The following is a 12,778-nucleotide window of genomic DNA, read 5'->3' on the forward strand; positions in this document are numbered from 1 at the left end:
CCAGCCACGGGGCTGGGAGTCTCCCCCAAGGAAGCTGATGAGAGTTTTCCCACCCGTTTGATTTTCCTCTGAGAAGGGTGTGCCAAGTTGGGGACAATGTCCTACAGTAAGGCCGAGTACAAATGGAAAACAGTGTCCCCAGATTAATCCCCTGCAAGATTGTCTCTAAAATGTACTCTTGCACGTTTATTTATATTCAAATTCCCCTTTCTGATTCAGTTTCAGACACAAATATCTGTAGATCTGCCTCAGCCCAGGTGGGACTTCATTCCAAGGTCTTATTCAATAAATTATTCTACATGAGTTTAAGGCTAAGCCCCTGCACAGTCCCTGCCACCCCCAGCAAGCCCCCCAGAAAGGCTTCGATTAAAGCAAGTGCTAAATGCACTGCTGGGTTGAAGCCTGAAAATGTTTATAGGACCAGGGATTAAAACACAGCATATTACATCTGGAGCTTCTAAAGCCAAGTGGACCTGAGCAAAGTCAAATGGAAATGCTAACTCTATTTTTATTTAAGAAAAAAAAAAAATTGCACAGGCTTCAGCAGTAGTTGTGATATGCTGTCTCCTCTTGGGGAACTAATAGACAGGGAACAGCAAGGCTTTAAATGATTTATTCAGTACCCTGGAGATTTTTATTTTCTTTTTCATTTCCACATAAATTACACGAGCACTTTATAAAATGAATACACATAAAACACCTTGTAAGTGCATAACTTAAAAAAACCAAAACCACAAAAAAAAAAGCAAACAAACGAATGCCTTTAAAAATCTCACTGAAAATAGGTTTTCTGGTTACTTGTTTGTACTAACTGCTTAAATTGGCAGTGCTGTTTTAGATTATAAGTAACTGAAAAATATATATTGTTTTTATATATATATAGCTATATATTCCTGGCATTTGCTAGAAGTGCTTTGTTTAATTTTGTCTCATTCTCTTGGTACAATTAAAAGAACAACTAAGTTGAACAGCTGAGAGTGAAATAAATTTTTTGTTGTCAGGAATTGCCTTCTAACTGGAAACTGATAAAATAAAACATTGGACAACATTTTGCAAATTATATGGAAATATTCCATGGAAAGAAACTGCATTACCCCCACAAACTGCCACCCAGGTCTTCTCGTTATTAAAATACTCGCTGATGGGCACAGAGTCCGTGGCAGCCAGGGACTGTTTGGGCTCTTCATACAATTGAGATATCATATTTACCGTCCTCAGGAGTCTGTCAGATCCTTCTCTTGTTCCCCCCTCACAAGAAAAAATTAATGAAAAAGGGGAGGAGAGACAGCGAGGTGAGATCTGAAGGGTTCCCATCTGGCACAAGCAGAAATTGCTGCTGTTTCCTCCGTTTGTTGCATCCCCGAACGTCTCTGGTGCGGACAACCCAAGAAGGCTCACAGCAGAGACATGCTTCCCAGGGAGCCTTCTCCTTTTCTTTCAAGCCAACAGTTCAAAACATATATCTATATATTTATATATATATATATATATATAGATATAGATATACATATATATATATGGGCGTACATAGACTTTGTACTGCCGCCAGTAGAATCCTAAGGAAGTTTTCCTCTCCCCCAGCTGGATGATCACCTGCGGCTGTGTCTGTCAGGGCTGGGCTTTTGTCTGGCAGCACGTCAGCAAGTTCTGGGTCGACACTGGAGACTTTCAGGAGAACAAAAGGATTGGGGGGAGGTGAGACAACATTGCTGCTCCAGCAACTCCATGGCTAGGGAGAGTTTTTGGGGTGACTTTCCTTCTTTTTGTTCCTTGTGGAGGGCTTCCCCAGCTGGATACATAGGATGCATGTGGCCAGAGGATCAGGGGGTTCCAGTGCTTCTCAGGGAGAAACAGAGTTGCTACATGTCCCACCAAGGATGCCTCATGTCCCCCTGGGGCAGCCCCGCCAGTAGAAGGTGTAGGTGCCACCAGTGGGTGCCAGACTTATTCACAAGCAGAGGCGACAGTGGTGACACTGGTGATCTTGGTGGAGTCATCAGACCAAGGCTGGAGATTCTGAAGGGCGAAGAGAGAGGAGTTGTGGACACAGATGGGGTCGGCTTGGATGGGCTGGTTGATGGTTTTTTGGAAGGCTTCCTGCTGCAACTGCATGAGGATGCGGTTTGCTTGCTGCCGCTCAGCCTCCCGCTCCTCCGCTGTCTGCCTCCTAGGAGAGAGGGAGCCATTAGGGGGGCCTGGGGGGGCAAGGGAAGGGTGTCTCCAGAGAGATTAAGTTGTGTTGGGTGCTCATGATGTAGGAGGGCAGGGGTAGGAAAACAGGGTGCCTTGCCATGGCATGGTCCCACATCCCCTACACGAATGGCCAGTAAATCCCATAAACTGGGATTTAAATCCCAGTAAATCCCACAGACTGGGTCTGTCTGTCTTACTGGCCTCGGCAAAAACACTGCTCTGATCAAAGAGAGTTGGGAGCAGCCCACAGCTCTGGATTACTCTCTGCCCACAGGAAAAAAACCAAGTGGGGACAAAACACCTGAAGTGTCGCAGAACAACATTGCAAAAGTTGCAATCCCCTGAAAACATGCTCTGGTCTCACAGCAAGAGCCAAGTATGCAAAGCCCCAGGAAGAAGCATGGAACAGGGTGGGGTGAGACAGTGACTGGCAGTGCCATACAGCTGGGAGATGGGCAGTGTCACCCTGGACGTCCCCTTCCAGCATCCAGGTTTGCCACCTTGTCTGCCATGCTGCGGTGACCAGGGGTTGAGAGCTTGGATGAAGGCAAAAACATTCCCTTAGCAGGCAGCAAAATTTCAGCCTAACATTAGAAACACATTTTTTTAGCAATAACAAAAACCAAAGCACAGAATATACTATCTGGAAAGGGTGAATGACAATGTTTTTCAGAACAGTTTAGATATGTGTCTGCCTGGTATAACACCAGCAGAGGTGATCCCCAAGGAGAGGGTGTTAGGGGGTCAGAAGGGGCTCTTTCCAGTGTTGGTTGGGCCCTGGCTCTGGGCTGCCTAGGAGCAGAGAATGGGATAGGTAGAAATGGCCTGAATCCTCTTATATCCACAATGGAACCCCCACTCCTGCTTGCTTGGATGGCAGGTCAGTCTAAAGTCTGCAGCTTGCACTCATCTCTACTTCACCTGGCACCTCTATTGATGTTGCTGAAAAAACCTGGGAGCAACTTACAGTGCTGGTCCCAGGATGATTTCCAAAGCATCCTCTTCCTCCCTCCCACCCCCAGGCTCAGCTGACATCCTCTCAGCAGCTTCAGTGGACCGGTGACACAGGAAATGGCAGCTTTTTAATTTAGCAGCTCAGGGGGATGTGAGATGTCTCATCCCCATTGGCCATGGGAATTGGAAGTGCCAATTCTGATCTCCACAGTGGCATCTCAGAGCACAGGGCAGGGGTCCCTGGCTCCCAGTGGGGAAGAAGGCTGGCACTTGGATGCCAGCAATGGGCCTCTGGGCACCCAAGCCTCCAGACATGTGGCCAGTGTTCCCTCCTGGGAGCAGGTAGTTCAGGGCTCAGTCCCTGTTCTAATCACTGTGTCAACATCTCACATCAGACATCCTGGGAAGAGCGGTCTCAGAGCTGCACCTGCCTGGGGAGCAGCTCAGTCTCTGCCTCAATGAATATTTAATGACTCCCTGCAAAACAAGGAGATGCTCCAGGACAAGAGAGGGAGCCCCTAGTCCAGGGTGATCAGGAGTACCATGGCTGTGAGCACTTTGCTCCCAAGTATCTCCCTGCTGCAAGCAGCTGGTCTAGTCATGGATTTGCATCAGAATGGGATTTCCAGGTTCATACCTGCCTGGAAAGAGCTGTGTCTAAAGCAAGAGCCCAAATCTGAGGAGGGGATCCCACAACCACCTCCTGCAGTGGAGACAACCAGGCAAGGGGCAGGGGCAAGATTCTCCCCCGCCCCAACCTGCATTCAAGCAGCTAAACTGCTCAGAGAGCTTATAGCAACGCTATTTTCTCAAATACTTCCCACAGCCTCATTCAGGCTGAGCCTACAGCAGCTCCTTTCAGCTCCCAATGCCTCAGGAACCACTCAGAGCCCACTGCCCAGTGCAGGGCCCTGAGGCAGGAAGCTGGGTATGCTATCAGCCAGGGGCACCCACGTCTCCATTGCAACACCCGGCAGGCACAGATGCATACAAGCAGAACTTACATGCCTGTGTCCCTCTGGCTCAGGCCAAAGATTCTCCCATGTCTAATATTACAGCTGAGATCTGGCTGCAGCCTCTCCCTTAGGCAGAAGCAGGATTTTGTTTCTCTTTACCCAGCTATTTTTTGTAAAACACATGAATAGGTTTGTATCCTCTGCTTCTCTGCCAAAAGAGGCTGAATTTAGCCAGCAGACGCAAAGAGTATTGACAGATGGATTTGCCTCACTTCCTTAGGAAACCTGGTTAGAAGACACAGCTGACCCCATTTTGCAGGCCACAGCAGGACTGCTCCTCCTCCAGGATTCTTTTTCTGGCCAACAGAGATCACTCCAGCTAGAGACTTCCTAACAGTTGGGGAATTGCACTACCACGGTTTCTCTAGGGAAGAACTCACTGGGGTTGAGGATTTACACCCTCTCTTTGTTTCAAGTTCCTTGACCCCCATTTCTTACACAACCCCAGCATACTCAGGCAATCATTGTCCTGTTAACCCTTGGGAAGACTCTGGGGAAGTCCTTTCCCCCCATTTTGAAGAAGCTGCCTGCCTGCCTGTCCTGCAGCACCCAGTGCACAGCACCAGCAGCTCAGCACTCAGCCCAGTGCAGGAGATGTTCTCAGGGCCGGAGTGTTTCCCTCAGGAACATCCCGGGAACGTGCAGCTTGGGTGGGGCAGGGTCACTGCGACGGAGCCCTGGAGGCTCCGTGTGAGCCCAGCCTTCTCTTCCTCTCCGGCTTTACCGGCACGCCCGGCAGCAGAACAAAAAGAAAGCGTTTGGGCAAGGAGGCGCCGCGAGCCCCGCGGGGACGAAAATCTCCGCGCTGTGCAAAGCCGGGTACACCAAGAGCCCCGAGCCGGGAGCTCCCGCTTGCCTCTGCCGCGGACAGAGGCGGGGGAGCCTGGGCACCCTCTGGTGACACTGACTGCACCCACTGCTCATGTGTGTGCTCACACACGTTCATCCCCGTGGCATACCCGCACGCGGTTTTGCACGCAGGTCCTGTGGGCTCACACGGCCCGCGCCACCCCACACTCGCGGGGCTGTGCTTTGCACTCACACCCCCGTGCACGCTCACACACACACACACACACACACACACACACGCACGCTGTGTGCGGGCACACACGGGCACGCGTGGCCTTCGCACTGACCGTGCAGTTACACTCGCCTGTCCTGCGTGCACAAACGCCCGCAGGTGTGCACGCACCACATGTACACCGCTGTGCATGCACACGCACGTGTACACACACAGTCACATTCACACACACACGGGGCTTGCACGCCTCTGCGCTCGGGGCTCCTGGTAGAGCTGCTGGTAGCAAGGTCTATTCCCCCCGGACTGCCTCGCCCCGGTCCACCGAGACCCCCGGTCCCTCACCTCCACTTGGTGCGCCGGTTCTGGAACCAGGTCTTCACCTGGGCATCCGTCATCTTGAGGGCCTTGGCCAGGGCAGCGCGCTCGGCCGAGGCCAGGTATTTCTGCCGGTGGAAGCGCTTCTCCAGCTCGCAAATCTGCAGCCGGGTGAAGGAGGTGCGCGGCTTCTTCTTCTTGGGGGGCGTGCGGTTCTGGTAGGGGTGACCTATACGGCGTGTTACAGTGAAGGGTGAGAGGGCCACTGGGGGGGACACGGAAGGAGGGGGGATGAGAGGCAAAGAAGCAAGCAGCGAGACATCAGCAGAGGGGCTCCGGTTCCCGGCCGCTGGGCTGGGGACCACCCCCCACCGCTCCGAAGCCGCGGCTTCCCCGCCGACACCCACGCATGAGCTGCAAAAACTCGGCTGCGGCGGCCCCGAGGACGGGGAAGGCCCGGCGGCCTTTCCTGGGTGCTGCGGGCACCCCCCGGGCACCGCTGGGCTCCGGCGCAGGGGTAGGTGGACTCTTGCCGGGCCAAGTGCCCGCCGGGGAACGGGGGCTCAGCAGCGGCAGCTGGCCCTGGCGCCGGGCCGGGGCTCCGCGCCCTGTGCCAAGCGGGTTCGGGATAATTTCGTTTAGGCGCGGCGGTAACCCCATCGTCCCCGGCCCCAGTGCCTCGTACAGGGAAGTACAGTCCCGGACTGGAAACTGGAGTTGAAATTTTTTGTTCTGTTTGTTTGTTTCTTTTTTTGTTTGTTTGTTGGTTTTGTTTTTAAATATGTTTGGTTTTGTTTGGGTTTGTTGGTTTTGTTTTTTTTTTTTTCAACCCCACCAAAAAAAAAAAAAAAAAAAAGAAAAAAAAAAGTGAAAAGTCACATTGTGTCTAAGCCAGGAACAAATTGAGTGAAATTCAGTCAGGTGATTGCCAGGGGAACAGCGCGTTCGTCCACCCGCGGCCGTGCCTGAACCCAGCGCCATCGGGTCGAAATTAAACGGGAACTTTCAAAAATCGGGCCTCGGTTTCCACCCTCGGGAAACGGCGCTGATTTTTTCCCATTGTAATTTCGTTCCTTTTGTTCGTTTGTTTGCGTCTTTTTTATTTATTTCTTTTCGTTGTTCGAGCTTTTGCCTGGTTAGTGCCGAAAGACGAACCCAGCTACACCTGGAAACAGTGGCGAGGCCGGGAAGCGGCTCTAGCCCGAGTCCCACTCTGCTGGGACTGGGCTGCCAAAGGTCCCTTTTGTTGGGGAAAAAGGCTGAGCCGAAACCCGCAACAGGGGAAAGCCAGACCGGTGAAGAAAGGCAACGAGACGGCCTTCCCGGGCAGGCCAGGGCCAGGGCCGCCTGTCTGCCTTCCCGCCGGCCGGGCCGTGCTTCCTAAACAACTCTCCGTTTTGAAGGAAAGTTTCCCCGGGTGCTGGCTCGGGCGGCAGGGATTGGGCAGCCGTGCCCGGGGCTCGCGGGAGGTCGTGTATGGAGTTTACCATCCCTTTTCTTCCTTGCCCGCCTTTGCCGACCCGTATCGCGGGGAAAAAAAATGTAAAAAACCTACACGAAACTAATAAATAAATAAATAAGAAACGAAAACAACAACATAAAACCCCACATATACAAACAATCAAACCAACCCAAAGATCAAAACAAACAAACAAAAGGAAACACAACTCATTTAGGGGGGACTGGATACGCCTCATTTCCCACCCCGTCTTGCTTTTGGCCTCCTCCGGGACCAGCTTCCCAGGACCATCCCGGCTGCTTTCTCCACCCGGCCGGAGAGATCTCCGGCTGGATCCTGCGTGTCCCTCTGGGCACCGGCTGTCGCGCCGAGGCCGGGCGGTGGGGAAGAAAGCGGGGCGGCGGGAGCAGAGACAGAAAGGGGGTCCCGGTGGCGCAACTCACCTGTGAACCTGTCTTTTGTGTACCGCCTGTTGCTCTCCATCCAGGGGAAGGTGAGCCCCGTGAGGCTGTTCATGCTGTTCACCGCCGGCACGGCGGCGGAGAGGGGCTGGTGGACGCCGCCGGCCACGGGGCGATGGGCCGGGACGCGGATCACGCCGCCGGCCGAGCTCAAGGTATTGCCGTTCATGCTCACCGCCATGTTCACGTTGTAGGAGCTGGGCAGGCCGCCCATGCTGCAGGAGGTGCCGGTGTAGGCGCTGGCCGCGCCGCCGCTCGCCCCGTAGCCACCCGTGACGGTGTTATAGGCGCTGCCCACGATGCAGCCCAGCCCGTAGTCCGCCGAGTCCTGCAGCCGCGGGTGCGACACCATGCAGCTGCCCGGCTCCGACGTGTTGAGTATCTGGTCGATGCCGAAGCTGATGGGCTCGGCTTGCCCTTGGTGCAGGTGGTGAGCCCCGAGGTGCTCCATGCCGCAGCTCGGGCACCGGGGCCGGACCTCCGCCCCGGGCAGGGCAGCACAGCCCCGCACCGCCCCGAAACCGGCAACGGGGCCGCACAGAGCCAGGGAACGCCGGCTACGCGCTCAGTCCCATAGCACGATGGCAGAGCACCCCAAGAAACGCCAGCAGAGCCACGCAAGGCCGGGACACGGCGGCCACACGCTCAGCACGAAGACACAACAGCACAGCCATGCGCAGCCCAGGTACAAGAGTGAAACACCCCCGCAGCCCGGGACGCGACAGACGTGCCCAGAGCGGCACAGGACATAGACACTGGAGACACAACCGCGCCAAGCACACCCGACAGGAGCGGAGACGCGACACCCCGGCCGCGCACACTGGTCCCGCTCCGACGAGACCCAGCACCCCCAGGTACCAAGACACGTCAGGAGCCTCTCACTCAGGACACACAGACGCACGCACAGACACTCACACACACACAAGGGTGCCCCGGGGACCCCTCGCCGCGGCGGGCGGTGGGGAGCCGGGAGCCCCGCGGAGCGGAGCGCGGTGGATTGTGAGCGCGATCGCCCGCCGCCCCGCTTGCCCATCAATCACCCTACCCAGGGCCTACTGCTGCAGGCCCTCACTCTCCATTGGTTGGATGCTGAGAGCAGCCCAGTGAATGACAGCAGAGAAGAGCACACAAGAGGAGTTTCTTCTTCCCCAACCCCCTCTCGCACCCCCACCCCACAAAAAAAAAAAGAAAAATAAAAAGAAAAAAAAATCACCGCCCTTCTCGGCCTTATAAAGTGAGCGCTGGGTGAGCGCAGGGCACTGCCGGGGTAAAACAGCGGCTGATGCCGGGCGGCAGAGCGGCGTCGTTTGGTCCCGGAGTTTGTGGCCGCGGACTGCTGGGAAGGGGGATCTTGGCTGCCAGGCCCCGCAGGAGAACCAAGCCTAGGCTGCGATCCCCAAGGGCTGCCACTGATCCCGAGCGAGGGCTGAAGCCGGAGGATCCCCCTTCGGTGGGGTCCCAGACCCGCCATGCCCCTTTGTTCGGGAAGGGTGTTCTCAATTTCACAAGTCAGGGCCTTCTAAAAAGCCGCGGAGTAGGCGGCTCTCCCACCTCCAGATCCCAGAGCAGGGACACCGGGACGTTGAGAAGGGCACCCCACAAGCGCCCGGACCCGTGGAAGGGTTGGGAAGGGAGGAGACAAGGGGCTCCTGAAGCACACTTTCACCCGAAGAACCGGGGCGGGGCTCATTTCCCCGGGACGATGGCAGGCCCCAGCTGCGCCCCACGGGGCAGCGGACGCCGCTGACGGGGCACCCGCCACTGCTGGCCCCACCGCCTGCTGCCACCGCCCCCTCCCGCTCCTGCCCGCGGAGAGATGAGTGTTTCCGTTAAAAAAAAACAAACAAAAACCAGACAAAAATTATTTCTGAAGTTTAAAACACCATGGAAATGAAACCCGCTATTGCACTTTCTGTAAAACTTGCTGTGGCCCTGGCCCGTCCATGCCTGCTCTGCAGAGCGGGCCGGGGCCAGAGCCGCCGATGGGACAGGGCACCGCAGTCTCCTTGCAACCGGCCTCCCACTGCTGCCGACCGGCTCTGCCCAGCGCGGCCCAGCGCTGCCGGCCGCGGCGTCAGGGGTTTTGCTCGCTAGTCTGTGCTCTGCCCGCCTCATCCTTCCCGCTACCGGGACCGGCCCTCCAGGCTCCCTCCTCCCTGGCTGGGGCAAGGCTGCCCTTCACGTCTTCAGCGTGCCCGTGGTTCATTGCCCACAAGGGACTGTGGAGACCCCACAGGACAGCCTGCTCTGAGGTATCCCCCACACAAAAACGGCGCTGGGATGGAAAGTCGTGTCTGTGCACTCAGGTACAACTCCTCACTCATCACCAGCTATATCATCCCATCCTCATCCTCATACTCCCAGTGTTGCACATAAGCTCACAAACACCCTCATGAGTTCACAGGCACCTATGCTCACAGTCCCACACATTCCCTTGCACACACACCTACGTTTGTGCAGTTATTCAAATGCCCCACACACTCACAGACAGTTACAACCCCCTGCACACCCAAGTTCTGACACACGCTCTCATTCACACCTTCACAACTGAATGTATCCACACCCACAATCATTCCCACAGAAGGCAGTAACACACCCGTTCCCGTGCATTCAGACACCCTCAGACTCTCACACACTGACACACCAGTGCTTGTGGGTTCCTGCTTCCCTCACCCAAGCCACAGCCTTGCTGTGACACCCCGAGACCCGTCACTCTCACGACAGCCACCACCACAGCCCCACACGGGAAGGCTGTGGAGACAGTGGGCAGCAGCAGCAACCCACAGCCTTCCCTCGGCCCCGTGCCCAGCCAGTGCCCAGCCAGCCTGCCCCCAACACCACGCAGCCCTGCCTGCCCGCTGGGGTCAGATTTCCCCCCCTCCCAGTACCTGCCTCAGTTCTTGACTTCTGAACTCTTCAGGGAACTCGCTGGCGCCAGCTCCATCAACCAAAGTCCTTGTGGTTAGGAAGGAGCTGGGAGAGGAGGGAGGGAGTGAGGGCTGGGGCCAGCCGAGGCCGGGAGGCTGCCCTCGGGCAGGGGGCCTTCTTGTCCCACAGGACTGCAGCTGCCTTTCCCCTTCCTCAGGAGATGCCTGAGCTTCTTCTCCTGCCCCTTGTCGCACAGGAGATGTAGGGCAGAGTCTGCTCCCCTGCCCTGAGCATGTCAGGTTGTCTCCACAGGGAAGCAATAAAACATGTCATGCCAGTCCTGCAGAGTGCCACAAAGTCCCCTGCCAGTGAGCTCTGACACCCAGAGGGATGCAGATCTGCTACCAAGTCCTGAGACCCAGGAGATGCCCCCCTCTAGTAAATAACACAGCTGCCTGATGCCACTTGCTCATCCCAAAGGCCCCAGCTGCTGCCAGGAAAAGCCTTGGCCTCCCCTGTGCCAGGGATCCCCTAGGCTGAGCAGATGCTGAAGGCCCCAGAGGGACTGGCCTCAAGAAATCAAAAGGTCACCTCCAGTGATTCAGTCTGGTTAGTGAGGGTCACAGCCCCCAGCTGCTGAGCCCAAGGTAGAGGCTATGGGGCAATAAAACTTGTCAGGAGACAGATAACAGGTAAGTCAGAATTCCTTCTGTCCAGCATCCAGTGAGGACAAAGGAGAAGAGCAGGCAGGGCTAGGTCCTGAGGGGGATTCAAAATTTCTGGAAATCAATGGGAATTACTGATGAGTTTGGGGATGATGCAGAGCCCTCGGATTTATTCTCTGCACAAGCCAGACTTCACTTGCATCCTTGAGAAAGCCACACAGCTTCTGGCACTGGAAGTTTAGGCACTGCACATCAAAGCTCCAGGACAGCACCCAGTTGAGATGTTCCAGTTCAAATTGTTCCTGGCCTCAGATTCCCCTCAGGCTCTCCAGGGCTGTGGCTTGAGCAGTACTGTAGAGCACAAGGCTCTGGAAATGTCCTGTCAATTAATATATGGGTTTTGCCTCCCTAATTCTGAGGCTAAAGAGGCTGTGCTGCAAGCTCACACACTAAGATACATCAGGGTCAGTCTTGGTGCTTTCAGGTTCACATCCCAGCGGGAGAGTCTACAAGGACCAGCACTCACTTGGAGATGCATCCAATGAGCCTACAAATGGATCCCTGGGGTGGGGGCCAGAATCACCCCAGCCCAGTCACCTCTGTTTAGATCTGCAGTCAGTATGTATTTGCTGAGGGCTGGATTTGTCACTCTTTGCTAGGACTCTAAATGCCAGGTCCTGCAAAAAATGATTCAGATATCACACTCTAGGCAGAGCCCAGGGAGACAGACATTCCCAGATGATTCCCCAAACTGCTGCTTTAGTTCTTAGTTATTCTGTACAGAGAAATCCTGTTTTGTGGGAAACACCAATAAAGTGTGTCAGACCTCCTTGGAGGCAGACGAAAGCCTCCAAATGCAGGAGCTGACATGTGTGCTGAGTTGTTGCAAAATTCATATATTAAGGAAGCCCAGTGTCCTTGGTCTCCACTTCTCCAGAGCATCTCACCTCCTTCAGGTATCCACAGCCACTATATATCTTCCTGCAAGCCTTGAAATTTTTGTCCCCCTTCACCTACCCCAAACAGCTGCTGGGACAATTTCATTTCTACAATGGTGTTTTAATCCTGCCCCAGATGAGGGCTGAGGGCCCAGTTTATGCATGCTAGGAAATAACAATTAAGATGAGGGTTCTTCCTGATGCATAAGGCTCTCCATCCCCACGAAGTGCCCAGGGATCCTTTCTCAGCTTCTCTCATTGATCGTGTGCATCTGCCTCCTGCTAGCAGAGAGGAGCAGCCCAGCCAGGGCCTGACCTCCACCCTCCACTCCCCTTTTCTTCGGCTTTGCTGGCTTGCCAGGGCTCCTCTTGGCCCCTGAGCTCCTTTGGAGCTCGGGGCTCCCGGGAGTTTGGCATCGCAAGCTGCCTCTCTGCCTCGCAGCTGCTGGCCGGGACACCGCTGCGAAATACAAGCCCTCCTGAGGGGACCGGGGACAAAAGTGGAGTGTCTGGGACCTTGGCAAGATCTCAGCAAAGCCCATTGGGCTCGGTCCGAAAACTGCATTTCGAGCACTGCTTTCCAGAACCTGTAAAATCAATCCTCTATATTGCTGAAAGGAGAGTGAGCGGCTCTGCCGCGGGCAGGTGCACGGCGCAAACACCCCTCGCAGAAGGGTGCACCCCGACTCCATCCCTGCCTCACTTCCTTGCGCTGTGGCTCTCCAGCTCGGGTATTATCCAGCTTTCTGCGCGTCCATCGCCTCCCGCAGCCCTTTCTCTCCCGCCGCGGCCCCCGTGAAATCCATTATGGCAAAGGCGCCGGTGCTGGCTCGGGCTGCGCACGGGGGCTGGCGGGAGAGCTCCGGGGCTAAGACGGCCCCGTCGGGC

The 12,778-nt window shown here is 55.4% G+C and overlaps 1 protein-coding gene across 2 annotated transcripts; it reads right to left on the bottom strand.

Moving 5' to 3' along the window:
- Nucleotides 1–1,512: 1,512 nt before the first annotated feature.
- Nucleotides 1,513–8,561, bottom strand: TLX1 (T cell leukemia homeobox 1). Of its 2 annotated transcripts, none has more exons than XM_059851843.1 (3): nt 7,402–8,561; nt 5,527–5,764; nt 1,513–2,167 (listed from the first exon to the last, which is right to left on the bottom strand). In XM_059851843.1, the coding sequence occupies exons 1-3, from the start codon at nt 7,868–7,870 to the stop codon at nt 1,945–1,947; spliced, it is 930 nt and encodes a 309-aa protein (XP_059707826.1). In that variant the 5' UTR covers nt 7,871–8,561; the 3' UTR covers nt 1,513–1,944. The 2 variants fall into 2 exon arrangements, with proteins under 2 accessions (XP_059707826.1, XP_059707827.1); XM_059851844.1 differs by having other exon boundaries at nt 5,527–5,728; nt 7,402–8,559.
- Nucleotides 8,562–12,778: the final 4,217 nt, after the last annotated feature.

The sequence above is a fragment of the Haemorhous mexicanus genome, chromosome 7, assembly GCF_027477595.1.
Source record: "Haemorhous mexicanus isolate bHaeMex1 chromosome 7, bHaeMex1.pri, whole genome shotgun sequence".
Lineage (NCBI taxonomy): Eukaryota > Metazoa > Chordata > Aves > Passeriformes > Fringillidae > Haemorhous > Haemorhous mexicanus.

Coding starts and splice junctions, on each gene's coding strand:
- TLX1 (XM_059851843.1), bottom strand. CDS start 7,870: ATGGAGCACCTCGGGGCTCACCACCTGCACCAAGGGCAAGCCGAGCCC. Junction 5,765..7,401: donor CACAAAAGACAGGTTCACAG/GTGAGTTGCGCC, acceptor TGTCCCCCCCAG/TGGCCCTCTCACCCTTCACT. Junction 2,168..5,526: donor AACCGGCGCACCAAGTGGAG/GTGAGGGACCGG, acceptor CCTCTCTCCTAG/GAGGCAGACAGCGGAGGAGC.